General features: G+C 41.1%; 1 protein-coding gene across 1 annotated transcript in view; it reads right to left on the bottom strand.

The window, feature by feature from the left end:
* Nlrc4 (NLR family CARD domain containing 4) overlaps positions 1–19,345 on the bottom strand; it is a 26,852-nt gene extending 7,507 nt beyond the window's left edge. The window contains exons 1-7 of the mRNA XM_004839268.4: positions 19,228–19,345; positions 17,863–18,123; positions 14,996–16,969; positions 10,347–10,439; positions 7,025–7,195; positions 4,974–5,066; positions 4,212–4,379 (exon numbers count right to left, since the gene is read on the bottom strand). Of these exons, the coding sequence (XP_004839325.1) occupies positions 4,212–4,379; positions 4,974–5,066; positions 7,025–7,195; positions 10,347–10,439; positions 14,996–16,969; positions 17,863–18,123; position 19,228 (2,761 nt within the window). The 5' untranslated portion in view covers positions 19,229–19,345. The remainder of the gene's footprint in view (positions 1–4,211; positions 4,380–4,973; positions 5,067–7,024; positions 7,196–10,346; positions 10,440–14,995; positions 16,970–17,862; positions 18,124–19,227) is intronic.

Raw genomic sequence — 19,345 nt, 5'->3', positions numbered from 1 at the left:
GCTCCGTCAGGAAACAAGAAACAAGAAAGCCGAGTGGTGGTGCATGCCTGTAATCCCATCCCTTGGGAGGCTGAGGCAGGAGGCCAGCCTGGGCTGCACAGAGTTCAAGGCCAGCCTGAACTGTGTATGAAGATCCTGTCTCAAAGGAAACAAGAAAAAAACTGAAGACCTTTCTTTTGGGGACCCTAAAAAGTTTCTGCAACCACTTAACAAAAATAAGGTGCTTTTTAAATTTTTTCAGTACTGGGGATTGAACCCAGGTATTCTGGCTGAGCTACATACCCAGCCTTTTTGGCTGGTTTTGTTTTTTAATTTTTTGAGACACAGTCTCACTGAGTTTCCCCGGCTCCTCCTGTGTCAGTTTCTATAGTAGCTAGGATTACAGGTATATGCCCCACACCCAGCTGATTTATACTCTTTATGTTTATCATTGTTATACTTTTGTATTTATTTGCTTCTTTTTATGGCTTCTTAAATTAGAAACATTAATTTTCAGCCTTTTTTTGCATAAACATTTAAGGCTGTGAGCATTTCCTTCAATCCCTGCTTTTGCTGCATGCCACAAGTTTTGATATATAATATTTTCTTAGCATTTGGGTTCTAAGTATTTTTGTCGAAGTTTGCCAGTGTGAACTTGCAACATATCTTTCTGACAAACTGTGTGATCCCCACCCCCAGTAACCTGAGTACAGGTACAAAAAAGGGCAAAATTTAAGAGCACCCATGCTTGGCGTTTCACCAGGAAAGCACACCCGACCTGCTGTAGTTTGTTCTATGCCTCACATCTCTGTCTCCTTGCATCTCATTGCCAGGTGTGTCTTTAATTAGAGATTCCATCTCTCATTACACCCTTCATTTGATTGTCACCTCAAACACACATGTCCTCCTCTAATTGTCACTGCCTAAACTGACTTGCAATACTGTGGGCCTGGAAAGTTTCAGCCCCTGGGATGAGAGTGTTTGCAAGGGATGGAGGTTGGAATCTAGAGGAGATGGATGGTAAGGGAATCAACAGAAGTAGTGGGATTAATGGACAGGAAGTGAAGTAAAAGAACTGGTGATTAGGAGCTGCTGAGTAGGTATAGTGGAACAGAGGAGATTACTATTTGAGAATAGGATGTCTGAATTTAGTATCTTGAAGGTATAGGAGTGCATGTTTGTAATCTCAGCTACTGAGAAGCCTGAGGCAAAAGAATCCTAAATTTAAGGCCAGCCTAACCAACTTAGTGAGACCCTGGGTCAAAATATAAAAATTTTAAGAGGCTGAGAAATAGCACAATGGTAGAGGCCCTTAAAACAGATGAAGACAGCTCATCTACAAAGTGGTGGTGGGCAGGCCTGTCCGTCTACAGAATCAGTGCACCTGGCTACTTCAACATGCAGCCTCTGGAGGGGGTAGACAGGAAGCATTCCCAGAACTGGCCACGGTGCAGGCTGAGCACTTGTCTCTCACTGTTCAGCACTTGCCTCCAGCCGACCAGATGACTGTTTGCCTCTGGGAGGGGGAGGACTTAGCTGAGGGGAACAATGTCAGCAGTTTCACTTCCTCTTGTCTTTCCTCAATTCTTCCTCTTTTATCTCCAACCCTCCTCCCTGCTATAGTCTGATGACCTTTTTATGTTCAAGCCTTTTTGTAAACCAGGGAGAGTAATGGTTATCTTTTATAGAGACATCACGATAATTTGACACATTTTTTAATATTTGAGAATAAATTACTACTATGAGTTATTTCACTCTTATTTTATTTATTTATTTATTGGTACCAGGGATCGAACTCAGGACCTCACGCTTTCCAAGCAGGCTCTGTGCTGCTGAGCTACATCTCAGGCATCTTATATTTTAGAGTACATCATTACAGCTAAGTTTTTAGGAATCAGATAACTTCTCCTATTTATTTTTTTATTCACAAATGGAGGCTTATAATACACTAGGAAAGTAAAGTCAAATAGTGAATTATTGCCAGCCTCAGATCTCTCTCTCTGTCTCTCTCTCTCTTCCTTTAGACAAGGTCTCATTATATAGTTCAAGCTGGCCTTGAACTCACTGTGATCCTCCTGCCTCAGCTTCCTGAGTGCTGGGATTACAGGCATAGGCCACCATTCCTGGCTCAGTTCTTATTTCATTAAACAACCCATGTCATTCCCTAGTCTCAATGGCTAGCTTCAGGAATGGGTGAAGTAGGTAGCTGTCTACTTGACTTGAAAGATGCTGAAAGACCCCTGCCTAAAAGTGCCTCCCCAACATGAATTCTAAATCTAGGCACCCTCAAGGGGCTCCCTGAAAAGTCACATTCTTTCCAACTCACTTAAGGTAATAGGTTACCTGAGAGGGATTATTATTAGCTAGCTAATCAGTCTGTCACAGAACTACCTGCCTCCAATACCACTGAGAATAGAGGAAGGGCCTGAAGGAATGTCATCTAATGTTATGGCTTTTATATAGATGTCCCTTCAAAACCTTATGTGGTCATAGGTGGGGCTTTTCAGAGGTGGCTGGATCTAGGGTATGTGAATGTGGATTAAGGGTGTGATACTAGGATTAAGGGTGTGTCATAACTAAATTAGTCCACTGCCTCCTTTAGCATAGTTCTGGGTGTGGATAATGGGAAGGCCTACCGGTGGATGTGGGTGGGACCAGCCAAAAGGCTGGTAGCCCAGATGAGACAAAAGGAAAAGAGAGGCTTGCTGCTTTGTAGCTTGCTGCTGCTTCCTGCCTGCCCTGCCATAGACTCTCTCCAGCTGCCTTAGAGCCAACTAACTATGGACTGAAACCTCTACAAACTGTGAGCTAAAATGAATCTTTTCTCCTTTCACTTTGGGTGTCAGGTATTTTGTCTCAGCAATGAGAAAAGTAATGAAGACACCCATGGTATGATTTGATGGGTAAAAGGGAGTGAGTGGAGGAGAGGGTAGTGGAATTAGGAATTCAGAGAAAGAAAGATCCCGATCTTGAAGCATCATTAGGGAAGGAAAAGCCCTTGGACACCCTAAGGATTAGAGGTAAGCATTTCCAGGAGAGAAGGTTGCAAAAGGAGGAGATAGGAGTGAATATTGGGTACAAAATGGGTACAGAAATTCAGATGAGGAAGATGAAAAATTCTGGAGATGAATTTTGGTGATGGTTGCCCAATAATGTGAAAATATGCCACTGAACCATGCTCTTAAAATGGTTAAAATGGTAAATTTTATGTGAACTGAACACATTCTAAGCAATCTGTAAGGGAAATAAAGGCAGCTGCAATCTTCCACCTCCGGTCGTGATAGCCTCCAAGATGGTCCCAGTCACTCTAACCTCCTTGCGTTTCGTATTCCTATATTGTCTCCTCCCACACCGGACAGGGTTGACCTGTGTAACCAATAGGATATAAAGGAAATGACTAGTGCCAACCTTCCAGGGATAGGTCAAAAAGCACTGTAGCTTTCACCTACTTTTTCTTGGATCCCATCCTCTGGGGGAAATTAGCTGCCATGTTGTGAGGATACTCAGACAGCCTATGGAGAGGTGTGCTGGCTAACTGGGGCCTCCAGCCAACAGCCAGTGTTAACCTGCTTGCCACATGAGGAGCTTTCGTGGAAGCAGGTCCTCTAGCAGCCCCTGCCATCTTCCAACCTGCCATTTCACGAGGGAGCCGAAGAAGAATCACCTGGCTAGCCTACGCCCAGATTCCTGACCCACAGAAATTGTGAAATAATGATTATTGTTTTAAGCCATTATGTTTTGAGGTGATTTCTTTCAGGTAAATTGCTAACAAGTAAAGACAGCGCCAAAACCTTTCATCAGCTGTTTGTAGTTCATCATTTAGATAGATGAATTGTTTTCTGTATTGCACACCACTGCTTAAAGATATTCTGTGGCTCCATTTAGACACACCTGCATTTGCCTTTGCTTATTTTGAACACCCAATAACTTGACTGAAAAAATACTTCCTGTCATTGGAAGAACATTGCTGAATTTCAGAGACTTATGGTGGGGATGAACAATAATATAGTATCCTTTGTCAGATACCGTGACTGATTTTCCTTTAAGTCTGTAGGGAAAAGGCGTAAAAACCTGAAAGAAAGTCACTGTTTTAAATATTCTTACTCGTTAATATGTGTTAATGCTTTTTAAATGTGTTTTTTAAAAGAGGAGACAAGGTAAAGGAACAAAATAAAGCCAACTTAAGAACAGTTTTAGGGCCAAGTTCTTTTGTCTTAGCTCTGTGTACCTACCTAAAATTCTAATCTCTGCATCTGTGAGGCTCCAGTTTCTCAACCCAAGTTTGACAAGCTGTGGGACCCCCTTCAGTTGCTCCAACAGGCTGGTCAGGCTGAGGTGCACACTGCAGTACCAGGGTAGCATCAGCACAGTTAGCTGTTGCAGGATGCTGAGCCTGCCAACTTGGAGAAACAAAGAGCAGTTCAGGAAATAGATCATCTCAAAATTGATGAAGGATAAAGGGATTGGGGGAAGAAATGATCTTTCTGACAGCTTTCCAGCCTGTTCAATTTGCACTGAGAATCTGTTTTGCTGTTTTATGGGCAATACTTCAACACACATAAGCATTGAGCAGAATAGTGCAATGAAACTACGGTCTATGTAATGATAATCCAACTTTCAGCAAACAGCAAATCGTGGGCAAGCTCACTTAATCCCTACCTGATTCCTCTCGTATTATTCTGGAGCAAATCCAAAACATACGTATCAGTTCTTTTATTTTTTTTATTTTTTTTAATCGTGTATCACTGTCATACCTTAAAAGTCTTATCACCAGTTCCTTAAGTAAATTTGTCTAACATCAGTCACAAGCTTCCTTGAAGGAGGTATTCAATGCGCACATGCAGCCTGGTGACTCAGCCCTAAAAGCTTTTCTTTTTCCAGCTGCATCTGGTAAGGCACACTTGGCTGTAAGAGACCCCCTGGCTCAGGCTGATAGTCTAACTACCCAGTATACATATTCAAGTATGTGATTTGGGCTGAGTTGTCATTCTTACTCAGTTCACGTAGAGCTTCATTTCCATCCTTTTTAAGGTAATTTTCTGATAAATCAAGAATGCTCAGTTTGACCAAATTGTGAAGATTCTGAGCTGGAAAAAAAATGTAAAAAAATGTTTAAAAAACAGATTTTCAGACAACTATATGCATTTTTAAATACCCTTAGAAGAATTCCAAATCTCTTCTTTGCTGATGGTAATGCAAACTGTCATTTGACTTGGTTAACATCATTATTCCCAAAGATATACTACTCTGAGGGGTATAACCCGCTACTTTCATGTCTGTGATCAAGTGGTCTGTCCTGGGTTCTGATTAGGTCACATATAGTGAACAGCAGCATAAGAAAAGAGTTGTGTTATCACCATGGGAAAGTCGCTCAATTTCTGTAACCATCAGGGTCTTCCTCTACAGGATGAAGGGGTTGGATTAGGTGAACTGTGAAGTTGTTTCCAATTCAAAAATGCGCTTAATCATGCACAAGAAACAATGGAACAAAAACAGATGTTTTTGTGCACTTCAGCTTAGATTATTTTGTTGATGCCATAGGCGTGATGTTCATAATAAAAACTTAGTAAAAAAAAAAGGATAAAAAAAGAAAATAGCAAAATGGCAGGTGCAAATCCAGACATATCAATAAGTACCTTAGATATAAATGAACTAAATACTGCAATTGAAAACAGATAATTGGGAACGATTTCTTTTCTCTCTCCTCCCCTGAGGGGTGAACTCAAGGCCTTGCACACACCAGGCAGGAGCTTTACTGCTGGGCTTCACCCCAGCCCCTGTTTTTGTTGTTTGTTTTTGAAGCAAGACCAACTCTGCTTTCTTTTTCTTTTCTTTCCTTCCTTCCTTCTTTGCTTTTGGTCTTACTGGGAACTGAACCCAGGGACTGCACACTAAGCTACATCCCCAGCCCTTTTTAAATTTTGAGATAGGGTCTTGCTAAATTCCTAAATTGCCCAGGCTGGGCTCTAACTTGCCATCCTCCTGCCTCAGCCTTCAAGAATGCTGGGAATACCGGGATGCACCACCACACTCAGCAAGAAATGAATTTTAATGACAAAGACAAATACGTTGAGGTGAAAAATACAGAAAACTATTTTTCATTCAATCATACAGTGGCATCACTCTAGCTAAGAAATGCTTACTTCTTCACTTCATGTATTTCTCATGCTTGTTGAATGAAGCTGAAATTTTTCCTGTCAAGATTACTTGACAGGAAAATCTTTTAAAAATCAGACAAGGTTCATGAAAACATACATTTATTATTTTCATTTGTAAGCTGTGCTCACCATTCCTGTGTTCCCAGTATTTGTCTAGCCCTTTCCAACCATGGGTTCTCTACCTGTAAATTTATATTAATGGTTTCCTTGGAAATCTTTATGGGTTCCTAGCAGTTTGATAGTGTCACAATGTTTTTCCAAAGTCTAAATTTTAAAACAATCTGAATTGAATAGTTTATCCAAAAATATGGAGAGAGTTCTCCATACTTGATATACATACCCTTTGGGGATTGAAAAGACTCAACTATTATACATATTAATTCCGTCTTAACAGGGCAATGGATAAGAATCTGCCTGAGCAGATTTAAAGAAACTCTTATGTCTCTGCTTTACAATCATTTATCCATTCATCCAAATATTAGGCAGTAATTATATGACAGGAAGTGTGGCAAATTTTAAGAAAGTTTTTTTTCCAAACAATATCTATTTTCTTCATCTTCATCTTCTCTTAAAACTATGTCAACTGCCAGGGATGTAGTTCAGCGGCAATGCAGCTGCTTTGCAAGCGCAAGGTCCTGAGTTTGATTCCAGGTATGAAAAAAAAAATTATGTCAACTATTTTACAGTTCTCTATTATCCACTAATAATTAATTTTAATTCTAATCATGAAAAGAACTCATTAAAAACAGGCTAGATACTACCTAAACATCTTTATTGTCTTTTCTAGTTAAATTTGAATTAAAATTAAATTTCCCTCTGAGAAATTTAGTGCTCATTAGTATAAAAGAATCACACGATCTCATTCAGTTAATGGAGGAAATGGTTACCTAGAGTGTTCACGGAATTTGCAGTCAGGCAGCAGGAGACTAATTGTATTTCTTGGAGGTCACAGGGTTCACCTGACAGAGACTTGACTATGTAATCCATTCCCTCTCCCACGTCAGACAAATGGGCCAAACGAAACAGGCACAGTTTCTTCAGGTTTGTCAGACCATTAGCTGCAAAAAGATTGAAAGGAGATTTGCGGGAGACCAGAGGAGAACTGAGGCCTAACTGGCCTCCGCTGTGAGCACAAAGGAGAAAGGCTGCACTCGGGCGATTGCATAGTGCGGGTTCTGGGGAAAACTTAAGACGGCTGAGGTTAAGATGTTTACCTGCCCGTGTGCTAATGCGTATCGGAAAGCCCGCGCGTCTTGTTACTTCGATTGCTTGTGCCTGTGTTTGGGTGAATTAAGGCAAGATGAGCCAGATGCTAGGGGCTTCCTTGCCTACAAAGAGGCAGAGAACACGCTGCCCCATGTTAAACAGGCTCCGCGTCTCTGTCATTCATCCTCCTTCACCTCTGCGTCAGGAAGAACAAAGTCGTGGGTCTGGGTCCTAGGACAGGGCCGACCGGGTGTGTCGGCTACAGCTGGCGACAACCTAGGGCTCAGGACCCAGGCTCGGCTACAGAGATACTTTAGGATGCCAAGTTAATTTGATTCAACCTAGATGAATGGACTGAAAAGAAGGCAAAGCAGAATTGTGCAGAGACCTCAAGTTTCAAAGGGGTTTCTTTAAACTTTTACTTTCCAATCTTCCTGACCATTCAAAAGCCACTTAAATGCACATCATTCTCTTAATAGCATGACAAAAACTACAGTAGATGTTTAGCATTTTCAATGGGTACCAATGTGTGCTCTTCCCATAATTCTTTTCATAGCTCTTCTGGGAAAACTCTCCTCTTAGTCCCCTCAAAAGTCTTAGGGGCCGAGGATTTAGCTCAGTTAGCTCAGTGGTTCTGGCATCTGCTTTGCAAGCGCAAGGACCCAAGTTTGATGCCGGGTACCAAAAAAAAAAAAGTCTTAGAACTCTGAGTCCAGAGGGGCAGTAGGGAGACCATAGTCTCCTGGAGTGCAACTGTCTGCGACCGCAAGGGGTCCTGCTTGGGACTGCATGCCAGGGGCACCCATACAGACTTCCTATCAAGACTACACCAACATAGCATGTTTGACCGCGCGAAAGATTTGCCTTACATCAACCGACAACACCCTTAAATGCCCTAATTTTTAGGTTTAAAGTTAATGTAGAGTTTAGGGTTGATTAGGTATAGCTTTATGTCATTAAAATATTTCTAATCTTGGTGGTACTCATGGAAAGACATACATGGGTGTTTTGTTTTGTGGTGCTAGGGATCAAATGCAGGATCACACACACGCTAAGCAAATGCTTTTCCACTATGCTATACCTGCAGCCTCTATAGTTTTAAAAATACCAACCTTGCAGAGCTTTGGAAAAGCTGCTCATGATGTATATAATGTTTGTAGCATAGTGCCTGGCACACGGTAAACCTTCAACACATATTCATTGTTGTCATAAGATACAGACAGCTTAGAGGCGTGAGCATGAGCTTTGTGGTCATTCTGACTTCTAGATTCACCATTTAATAATTTTGTAAACTCAGGCAAGTTATTCAGGCTTTTAGCTGTGGCCTCAGGGATCATTATACCCACATACTTGGATGCTTGTGAGGATTCAGTGAGTGAAAGTGTGTAAAAGTACCAAGGGTAGTGTATAACGTATTGCACAATAATTCTGTAATACATAGCAAATTATTGTTATTATAATTAGACTAGTTTATTTAAGTTAAGACTTTATTTCTTAAGAGCAGAACCAGACTGCCCTGGGGAGCTACTTTTGACTTTTTTCTATCAATTGGTGAGATCTTGGGCAAGTTAACCATTCTAGGAGTATAGTCACAAGGCGAATCCATTTAGCCTTACTCTTAAGTGAAATAAATCAGACACACATGTGTAAATATCACATTGTTCCTCTGCTGTGAGGAACTGAAAGTGGAAATAGGGACTAAAATAGATACTGGAAAATGGGAAGAAAATGTTCACATGAGAAGAACAAGGGAGGTGGGAGGGGGAAAGGAAAGAAGAGACAAGGAAAAAGACAATGGAGGGAAAAAATGGAAACAATACTTTTGTAAATAAGAAGGGAAAGAAGGGTTGAAGGGGGGAATGGGAAAAAAAGCAAGATATATCACGTACAGGTACAAATTCCCTGTAATCAATCTATCATTATGTAAATCTAAAATATATCCATAAAAAAATAAACCATTCTAGGTCATAGTAGATGTTCTACAAATAAATGAATGAAGTAGATGTTTTCAGGCTCTTTCCAGCTCTGATACTCTGTTTAATTCATAGTTTATTGAATATTGAATTAATGTGATTATTTTTCTCAGACACTATATAGGGAAAAGAGGTCAACGATGTTTTAATTAAAGAATATAGGTGCTTTTTGGCAGGAAGCAGAATTAAAAGGCTAAAGGGGGAAAGAAGCATTTTTACTGAGGTCTCAAGCAGAGGAGAGAGAGAGAGAGAGGAAGGAAGAGGGGGGAGAAGCAGAGACATTGGGGAAAATGCTTCACAGGAATCCTCCCTGTCCTGGTGGATCTGAATCTCTGTGATAAGCCATATGTTCTGCGATGTTCCTGAGATTTTTCTTGATGCCACCTTCTTTTCTGTATCTTATTTCATTCAAGAAGTTTTACTTAACTGTGAAATCACAGTATCAAACATTTAGATTGTTTCAATGTTTTAAATACAATCATAGTCAATCATACGTCATATTTTTTTCTCCTCTAAAAAGGATATTGCCTAGTGATGTACAAGTTGAATAAAATGGTACCAAACAACTGTAGTGGGAGTGGGAAACAAGTGTCCATGGAAACTAATGTAGTCACAAGTGCGGAAAAACAGCCTTGCCGTGTATGGAGCCAGGGCTAAAGGTTCTGTGGTGGTTAATCTTGATTATCAACTTGGTTGGCTAGAGAGATGCCTAGGAGATTAGTAAAGCACACTTCTGGGTATGTCTGCCTGGGTTCTGGGGGTGTAGGGACAATAACTGGCCCTTGTCCACTTCCTCTCTGGCTCTTCCTCTGCTCTCTGCCTCCTGGCTGCCATGAGGTGAGCAACTGTCCTCCACTGTACCTTTCTGCCATGGACCCAGGTGACCATGGACTGAAACTTCGGAAACCATGAGCCAAAATAAATCTCTTCTTCTTTAAGTTGCAGATGTCAAGTATTTAGTCCCAGCAACAGAAAGGTAAGCTAACTATTCTTATTATCATACTTATATTAATAAAAACAAAAATCTGACCTAATTCTATAGCATCTTCTTCATTCATCTTAATGTTATCCAGTATCAGCTTCATAAGATTCTTCAAGTTACCCAAGCCATCAGTCAGACCACCTGCCAAAAGGAAAAAGATTAGATTATGTAGAACTGACACAAAGGCTACTCAGTACTTACTGTGTCATTTACTATTATTGTCATTTCTGTTACCAATCAGAAGATTTTAGTTATCACCATGAACAAGAAATGTGCATGAAATTGACACAAAATGTATTTTTAAATTTAATTTAATTTTCTTATTTTGAGACAGGGTCTTGTTATGTAGTTCAGGGTGGACTTGAATTCATTGTGTAGCCCAGATTGGCCTTCAACTCATGGGGATCCTCTTGCCTTAGTCTCCTGAATGCTGGAATTATAGGCATTCACCCTCATACCCAGCAAGAAAAATGTATTTTTAAGTCAAGAATATGTATAGTACTGGGCCGGGGATTTAGCTCAGTGGTTCCGCTGCCTGCCTTGCAAGGGCAAGGATCTGAGTTTGATCCCCGGTACAAAAGAAAAGAATATCTATAGTACTTAGCCATAAGCATATTCTACATATAGAATGGAATTAGACTAAATACCAAGAAAAGAAAGAATCAGAGAAATCTACACACTTTGAAATAAACTGAATGCCTCTAACTAATCATGAGTCAAAGTGGAATTCTCTTGGGAATTTACTGTATCTTGAAAGATACAGAAATAAAGATGAATAATAAGGATAGTAAGGTAACAAAGTACTTAGGGGGAGATTTATAGCATTGGATATTTGTAATTAGAAGTGAGGAAAGATCTCAAATCCATAACCTGAGCTTAATACATCAGAGATTACATGAGTAAAATAAATCCAGTGGAAGGAAAAGGAAGGAAATAATAATAATAAAGTATAGAGATCAACAAAATTACAAACAAGCAATAGAATGCAATGAAACAAAAAGTTAAATCTTTCAAAAGATCAATAAAATTGATAAATTTCTAACAAGAATGAAAAAGAAGAGGATACACAAATTACCAATATCAGAAATGAAAAGATAGTCTATCACAAGAGACACTGCAGATATTCGAAGAACAACTAGAAAATAATATGAACAAACTTATATAAATAAATTTGACATCTTGTGTGAAATGGCCTGATTTCTCAAAAACTACAAACTACCAAAAGCAATAGCCAAAGCAATCCTGAGCAAAAAGAACAATACTGGAGGCACTGCAATATCTGACTTCAAAATTACTATGGACACCAGGCATGGTGGCAAACGCCTATAATCCCAGCACTCAAGAGGCTGAGGCAGAAGGATTGCTGTGAGTTTGAAGCCAGCCGGGATACTTAGTGAGTTCAAGCTCAGCCTGAACCATATAGTGAGACCCTGTCTCAAAAAACAAAACAAAATATTTACTATGGAGCCATTGTAAGAAAAACAGCATGGTATTGGCATAAAAGTAGACACATAGACTAATAGAATAGAACAAAGAACCCATGCACCTACAGCCATCTGTTTCCCAACACAGGAGCCAAAAGCATACACTGGAGAAAAGACAGCCTCTTCCACAAATGGTGCTGGGAAAACTGGACATCCACCTGTAGAAGACTGAAACTAGATCTCCATCTCTCACCCTCTACAAAAATCAACTCAAAATGGACCAAAGATCTTACTGTAACACCTGAAACTGCAACTACTACAGAAAAACAGGAGAATTACATGAAGATATTGGTGTAGACAGCAATTTCCTGGCTAGGACTCCAATTACTCAGGAAATAATAGGAAGAGTTGACAAATAGGATTATATGAAATTATAAAGCTACTACACAGCAAAGGAAGCAGTCAAGAATGAAGAGACAGCATACAAAATGAGAGAAAAACTGGGAGAAAATCTTTGTGAGTTAGTCTTCTGACAGAAGATTAATATCTAGACTATATAAAGAACTCAAAAAACATAACTGAGAGAAAATTGGAGAAAAACACAATATAGTCAATGATCTTAATACCCTATTGTCCATATTGATAGGCAAGGAGAAAACCAATAAGTATAGAAAATGTTTGAATAGGACTATTAAACAAGGTGACCTGACTGACATTCACTCCAACTCACCCTTTTCAAGTGTGCATGGAACATTTACCATGATAGATCATTTTTTGGATCATAAAGCCAGTCTTAATAAAATTTTATAAACATGATATGGATAATAATGCTGCTTGAACGACTAAACAACTATGTCCAAAATATGATTACAAGTCATTTTTTGATGGCCTCAGGAGTCCCTAAATCTATTGCCACAGATCTTTGTTCTTGGCCTTGCTCACTAATTGAATATGCTCAAGTAGAACACAAAGTTATTTTTCCCTTTAAAATAGTATCACTTAACAGTGACAATAGTCTTATACTCAAGTATTTAAAAGAGTCTTTCATATGACAAGACTTTTCTCATTCATTCATTTATTCTTCATTCATTCACTCACCAGATGGGGTCTTACTATGTTGGTTGGGCTGGCTTTGAACTCCTGCGCTTAAGCAATCCTTTCCCTAGCCTCCTGAGCAACAGGGACTACAGGTGCATACTACCACACCCAGACTCAATTTTGAAAAAGAGTAAAGAAAACATTCGGATCCTTTGTCTATAACCCAAACTGGTTCAACAAGAATCCAAAGAATATTGCTCTTTGCATTCTTTTGTGAACAATTAGATTACATACTCTGGTCTGAGTTTTCATTTACCAGTAGTGTAATAGTTGAAATTTCTCTTGGAAAAAAATTGACATTCAGTAGAAATTGTGGGTTTTTTCCTTTCTCTCTCTCTCTCTCTCTCTCTCTTTTTTTCCAGTGCTGGGGATCAAACCCAAGACCTCACAAATGGTAGGCAAGGATTCTACTACAGAGCTATTATATCCCCATTCCCAAATTGTGAATTTTTAAAAGTTAGCATTTGTTATTGATAAATAAAATACATAAAATTTTAAGAAAAAGAAAGAAAAGCCATTCAAGGACAGTTCTAGCTTTCTGCTTATGCCATTTAATCTTGCCTGTCAACTTGATTGGATTAAGAGACTCTTGGAGAGATGACTGGGTGAGAAGGCACTAACTCCCCTCAATGGATTAACCCATGGGTGAGTTCTAACTGAATGGGATATAAGGAGATGGGGACTTCTTGGAGGAAGTGTGTCACGGGAATGTGACCTTGGAGACAATATCTGGCCCCTGCCCCTTCCCTTTCTGGGTTCTCCCCCTGCTCTCTGTTTGACAGATGTCCTAGTTTTCCTCTGTGATGCCCTCCCATCATGATGCTTTTACTTTGGAACCAATGGACCATGAACTGAAACTTCTGAAACCATGAGCCACAATAAATCCTTCCTCCTTTAAGTTTCAGGTGCCAGGTATTTTGACCCAGCAATGGGAAAGCTGATCAATATTTCTCCCTTATTTAAAAAAATAACCTTGGAGTGTTAATGAGATTATGTGATTTCTTAGGAATATACATTTCCAGCCTGGTCATTTGCCTTTCTTTAACCTAAATCTGTTTTTGCAAAAGGCCCCTGCATGTTATGAACTGTATATATCATGCTATTTTCAAATTAACCCTTTTGGTCTGGGAATTACAAACATTAAAAAAAAAAAAGTCTGAGCTAGGCATGGTGGGCACATCTGTAATCCCAGCATTCAGGGAGATTTAGGTAGCAGGATCACAAGTTTGAGTCCAGCCTCCTTGTCTCAAAACATAAAAAAGGGCTGGGATGTAGCCCAGTGCTGAGATCATAGGTTAAATCCTCAATATTGAAAAAAAATCTGACTCAGAAAAACTTACTGCATGAGCTATCAATAAAGGTCAAAAATGGCCAGAGAAATAATGTTTTTAGGAGAAGGAGGACAGTTAGGGTTTGTAACTAAGTGGAGATGATGTCTTGTCCAAAAATCACAGAGGTGGGTCATTCAGATTCAGCCAATTGTTAGTGAGTGCAACATTGCCAAATCTAACAATTTTCCAGAGAAATAAGAAGTCTGTATTGATGTGATATTTCCCAATTATAAAATGCTCAGCTCCTCCAGGAAAGGTGGTCATGGGTAGAAGAGAGAGATAGGAAAGAAGGAGACATTTCATCTCAGATTCTTTTGTCATTTTTGAGGTACTGAGGATTGAACCCAGGGCCTTCATACTGAGCTAAGTCCCCAGACCTTTCTAAAAGTTTTTATTTTATTTATTTATTTTTTGGTACCAGTGATCGAACTCAGGACCTTGTGCTTGTGAGGCAGGCATGGTGCCACTGAGCTAAATCCCCAGCCCCTGAAAGTTTTTATTTTGAGACAGGGTCTTGCTAAGTCACTAAGCTGCCCAGGCTGCACTGAAACTTGCAGTCCTCCTGCCTCAGTCTCCGAGTTTGGATTACAGGCATGCACCATCACACCCAGCTTACGTACAGCTTTTCACACTCTATGGCTTCCGCTCTGGGACTCTTCCCCAGGGCCTCACAGCCTGACAGCCACCATCTACATAGACCTCTGTCGTCAACCCTTCCACCTGCCTTCTAAGTCCTGGAGCCTGGTAGGAACTATTAGAAATTTTAAAACGAAACTCTGCTATCTCATGTTTCTGTAGTCCCAGCATGCCTGGGTAGCATGTAAACTGCTGGAGTGTACAGCACCTGGGAGCCGCTGTGTCTGGAGGTTATGGATGCTCAGAGCTGTCAGGTGGGTCACAGACGTGATGTGCCGCTCGTCTTCTAAGGTGAGAGGGCTGGTGTCCACCAGGAGGGAGTGAATGTTCTTACAGGTGCCGAGGACTGAACTGAGGATTCCAGCCACACCAGCACATCTCTTAATGTACAGTCTAAGGCTTGTGGCAGAGCTGAAGATCTTGCCCAGATATTTGATATCTTTCTTATTCAACTTGCTGAAATCCCGGAGTATGACCTCCAGCGTCTGGAATTCCTGCTTCCAATTGAAGAACAAAGACACAGCCCTGCTGGGAATGTAGGTTTCCGGGAACTCCCCTGTGGTAGCCTTGTTCTGTGAAGCCAAGGCTTCTCCATAGAAGTCCAGTTTAACGACGTTCAGAGCACTTGCACAATTAGGCAAATGTTCAAAGAAGTCAAATAAGTAATCGGGGATGTTCTCGGAGTTGATGTATAAACTTTTACCACGAAAGAAAGTTTCAAATTCTTGGCTCAGGGTTGATTTGGATATACTCTCGTGGAATAAATGGATGCCACACTCTGCAAAGGAATTGATGTTGATGGCTTTTAGAATCTCTTGATCCGTGGTGTTGTTCACACTCTGTATAGATCCCTGCCTCCAGAGAGGGCTCTTGGTCCTGGAAAGCCCTAGCAGGCTGCCGTGTTGATACACCCCTGCGAGGTGCCTCACAACAGCCCTGGTGGCTGCAGCAGACGACCCGCACGTGTAGAGCAGCAGGTTGCTGTAGAGGGAGGTAATGTCTGAAATGGAAACCATCCTCTGCAGGTATGTGTCCCCCCTGGCCACCTCCTTTGCCTCAGGAGACATCAGGAAACTGCTGAGTCTGCGTCCAGCCACGTACTCCTGGAATGACTTGTGAAAGAATTTATACTTCGGCTTGAACCTTTGAGCTGTGTATTTACAGAGGAGTCCGGTTGTCACCAGGACGTCCTCATTCTCACTGGACACGTCCTCCAGCTCAAAGTCAAACCTGTGGGAGAACACACCCTCCAGGGCCAGGTCTCCACAGTGGTCTAGGCTCTGAGAGAAGTCAGCACCAGTCGCACCTCTGTGTTTATGCTTGTTTTTCTGTATCAGCAGATCGTAGAAGGTACGGAAGAGTGTGGTTTGTGTATGAGCGTGGAACTCATCTTCGCCCATCTGGATAATACAAGTGATGATCACGAAGAGAGGAGTCTTCATCAGGTTACTCAAGGACTTGGATTTCTGAATTTGGAGCAGCAGGCCTTCAGCAAGCTCCTTAATCAGCACTTCTCGGATGAGCACCTGGGCACTGTGCTCTGTCATATCCCCCACCTCAACGATCTGGGCACCAAACTGCCTTATGTGACTCAGACACTCAGTAGTGGTGGTGACAATGACCATGTTCTTGAAGTGGTGGTTTTCCTTTATCAGAGCTTCAATTTCTGGACAGTTCTGGGGCTTGAATTCATTGTAGCCATCAAGGAGAAAGAGAACCCCCTGCCGTAGCTTCAGCAGCATGGCCATGAAGGTCCACTTCCTGATTGTGTCAGGTACATTCAGCAGCTGATCACACAGGGTTTCAAAGAGTCCACCCTGGGCTCTGCTCAGACGGAGAAAGAAGACAAATTTGAACTTGGTCAAAGTCGTGCACTTCCCAGAGGCCCAGAGCATGGCGATTCTCTGGAGCAAAGTGGTCTTGCCTTTGCCAGATTCCCCTTCAATGACGCAGGGGTTCTGAAGGGTCTCCAGCAGACCATTCAGGGTCAGCTGCTCCACACGGCGATGGTGATGGTCCTTCCTCCACAGAACAGGTTCTGTGAAGATGCTTTTCAAATTAAAAATTATGTCAAAATCTTCCCCCAGGGGATAGAAGTTCAGAAAGGATGGAGTTTGATACAAGATCTTTAAATCCTGAGCCAGATCATCTAAGTCTCCTTCTGGTATCTGTTGGAAAAGACCTGTTAGAGAAGAAGAGATGTTAGAGAGGGCACAGTTCTGCGTCTCCTCAAAGCCTGGAGGTCAGGAGGAGGAAGGGAAGATATGCGCAGAAGCTGGGGGAAGTGACTTTAATTCCCTCCCCCAGTTCTGAGCTGGCATAAGGATCTCCACAGATCTATTCCTGCTTTTCCCTTCTCCCTTTTTCCCCTCTTTGTCCTTTTGGCTTCTTTCTGCCACCAAACTAACAGCAGCTGATTGCACATGGGAAAACCCTGTGTTTGGGTTAAGGCGAGTGAAAGATTTAGCTGGTAATGATAGTTAGGGGTAGCTTTCAGCAGATGAAGCCTTAACCCGTGTGACATAATTTACTAATTCAAAATGATGAAAACTAAATTACCACTTCATGAAAAGTAAAATCATTCTCCCTGAGTCAGGTTCCCCTTATCACTGTGCTTGGATCGTGGAGTAGGTAGTCAGCTGGACCACTCCCTATAGGGTCACGAAATAATGTTGACCTGAGTGTTTGAATAGTCTGGGGATACTTTTTTTTTTTTTTTTTTTGAGACAGGATCTCACTATGTAGCTCAGGCTGGCTTTGAACTCACTATGTAGCCCATGCTGGCCTCGAACTCACAGGGATCCTCCTGCCTCAGCTTCCTATGTACTGGGATTTCAGGCGTGCGCCACCACAATTGGCCAGTCCAAGGATACTTCGAAATGAGAATATACTAAGTCATTTGTTCCCTGGCCCTGGGTTGTTTGGCTTCACTGTCTAATGAGTGTTTTCCTCAGCATGAATCAAAGCCCACTGCCAGGTGATATGAGGAGGGAAGAGTTCCTATCATCAGGATTGTGGATCCTCTTTGTGATTTATTCTATCTGGAGGAACAGATGCAAGTAAACTGATTCTTACTTTTTCCACGCAAGTCCTGAAATAGAGCATAATTCCACTTCTCCAGGGATTTGAGAAAGAGGTCACAGGACTCTGAGCCCTTCTTTAAAATCATATGAATGATCCCACGTGCTGCATCCTGCTCCACCTTCTCACGGCAAATGACACCGATTTCTTCACAATTCAGAACATTCCATACAAATAGGTCATCCACAATTTGCTTTATAACAGTCATATCCATCCTTTGAATGAGGACTCGACTGTTTTCCTTAATGAAATCCACTGAGATGGGAGAAAATACATATTTATTTACTTACATTATATATAGATATAGACATAGATATATGTTGTCGAGCATTAGGACTGTACATTTTTTCTTTTCAGGCCATCCTGAATTATGGATGTGCAAAAGGCTTGAAATCCAGGCCCTCAAGAAAAGCTCAGCTGCTGGGGATGGTCTAGGCTCTATAACCTCACCACTCAGGGGGCTGAGAGAAGAGGAGCACCAACAGTTTGAGGCCAACCTGAGCTACATAGTGTGTTCCAGGCCAGCCTGAACTACATTGCGAGACCCTGTCTCAAAAACACAAAGGAAAAAAAAGTTTAGAACAATGTTCCTCATTCATTTATTCATTCATTCATTTACTATTCCTCCTTGCAGAATATCTTGGTCTAACCAGCACTTTACAGTAGACCTTTCTGAGATGATGACCTTGCTCTATATTTTCACTATCTGATATGGATAGTCCACATGTGGTAGTGAGTACCTGAAATGTGGCTAGGGTAGCTGTGCAACTGAACTTTACATTAAATTACATTTTAATGTATTTAAAGCCACAGTTAAATAGCCACATGTGGTGAGTGACTGCCACCCTGGATAGCATAGGTCCACCCTTCTCAAATTGAAAAGCACTGGGCCGGGGATTTAGCTCAGTAGCACCGCACCTGCCTCGCAAGCACAAGGTACTGAGTTTGATCCCCGGTACCAAAAAAAAAAAAAAGAATCATATTGAAAAGCACTAATTTTGGGTGCCACTTAGATCTATTCTGTTTCTTCACTATGATCTCAATGAGTACAGCTCCTGTCTGGATGGAAGGATAGGACTGAGTAGGTGATGACAGGGAACCAACAAGGTAAAACATAGCCTGGTCACCTCTGCATGAGTCCTAGCCTATCTGTGGTTCCACTGTTTATCACAAGCTACCATATTTATAAATATTATCACAGGCTACCATATTTGTAAATAAGTTCCCCCAGAGTACAGAATATTTACTGAGAATTCCACCAATACACTGGTGAAAGCATGAATTGATATTTCATTTAATATAATCAATATTTAGTACCACACTATATAACTAGGGAGCCGTTAGGTGTAATATACTTACTAGTTCTGAATAAAAGCTTTCCGCCTTTCTATATCTTGGTGGAAGATATTATTTATAAATGGGAACATCAAAGATGATTCCAGTATTGTCCTCTTCCTTCTGTAAAACCACTCTTCAC

Source organism: Heterocephalus glaber, unplaced genomic scaffold (genome assembly GCF_053883595.1).
Source record: "Heterocephalus glaber isolate CG9 unplaced genomic scaffold, H.glaber_assembly_v1.0 deba00001457, whole genome shotgun sequence".
NCBI lineage: Eukaryota > Metazoa > Chordata > Mammalia > Rodentia > Bathyergidae > Heterocephalus > Heterocephalus glaber.
Note: the sequence above shows the minus strand (reverse complement) of the source record. Positions and strands in the feature narration are given on the sequence as shown.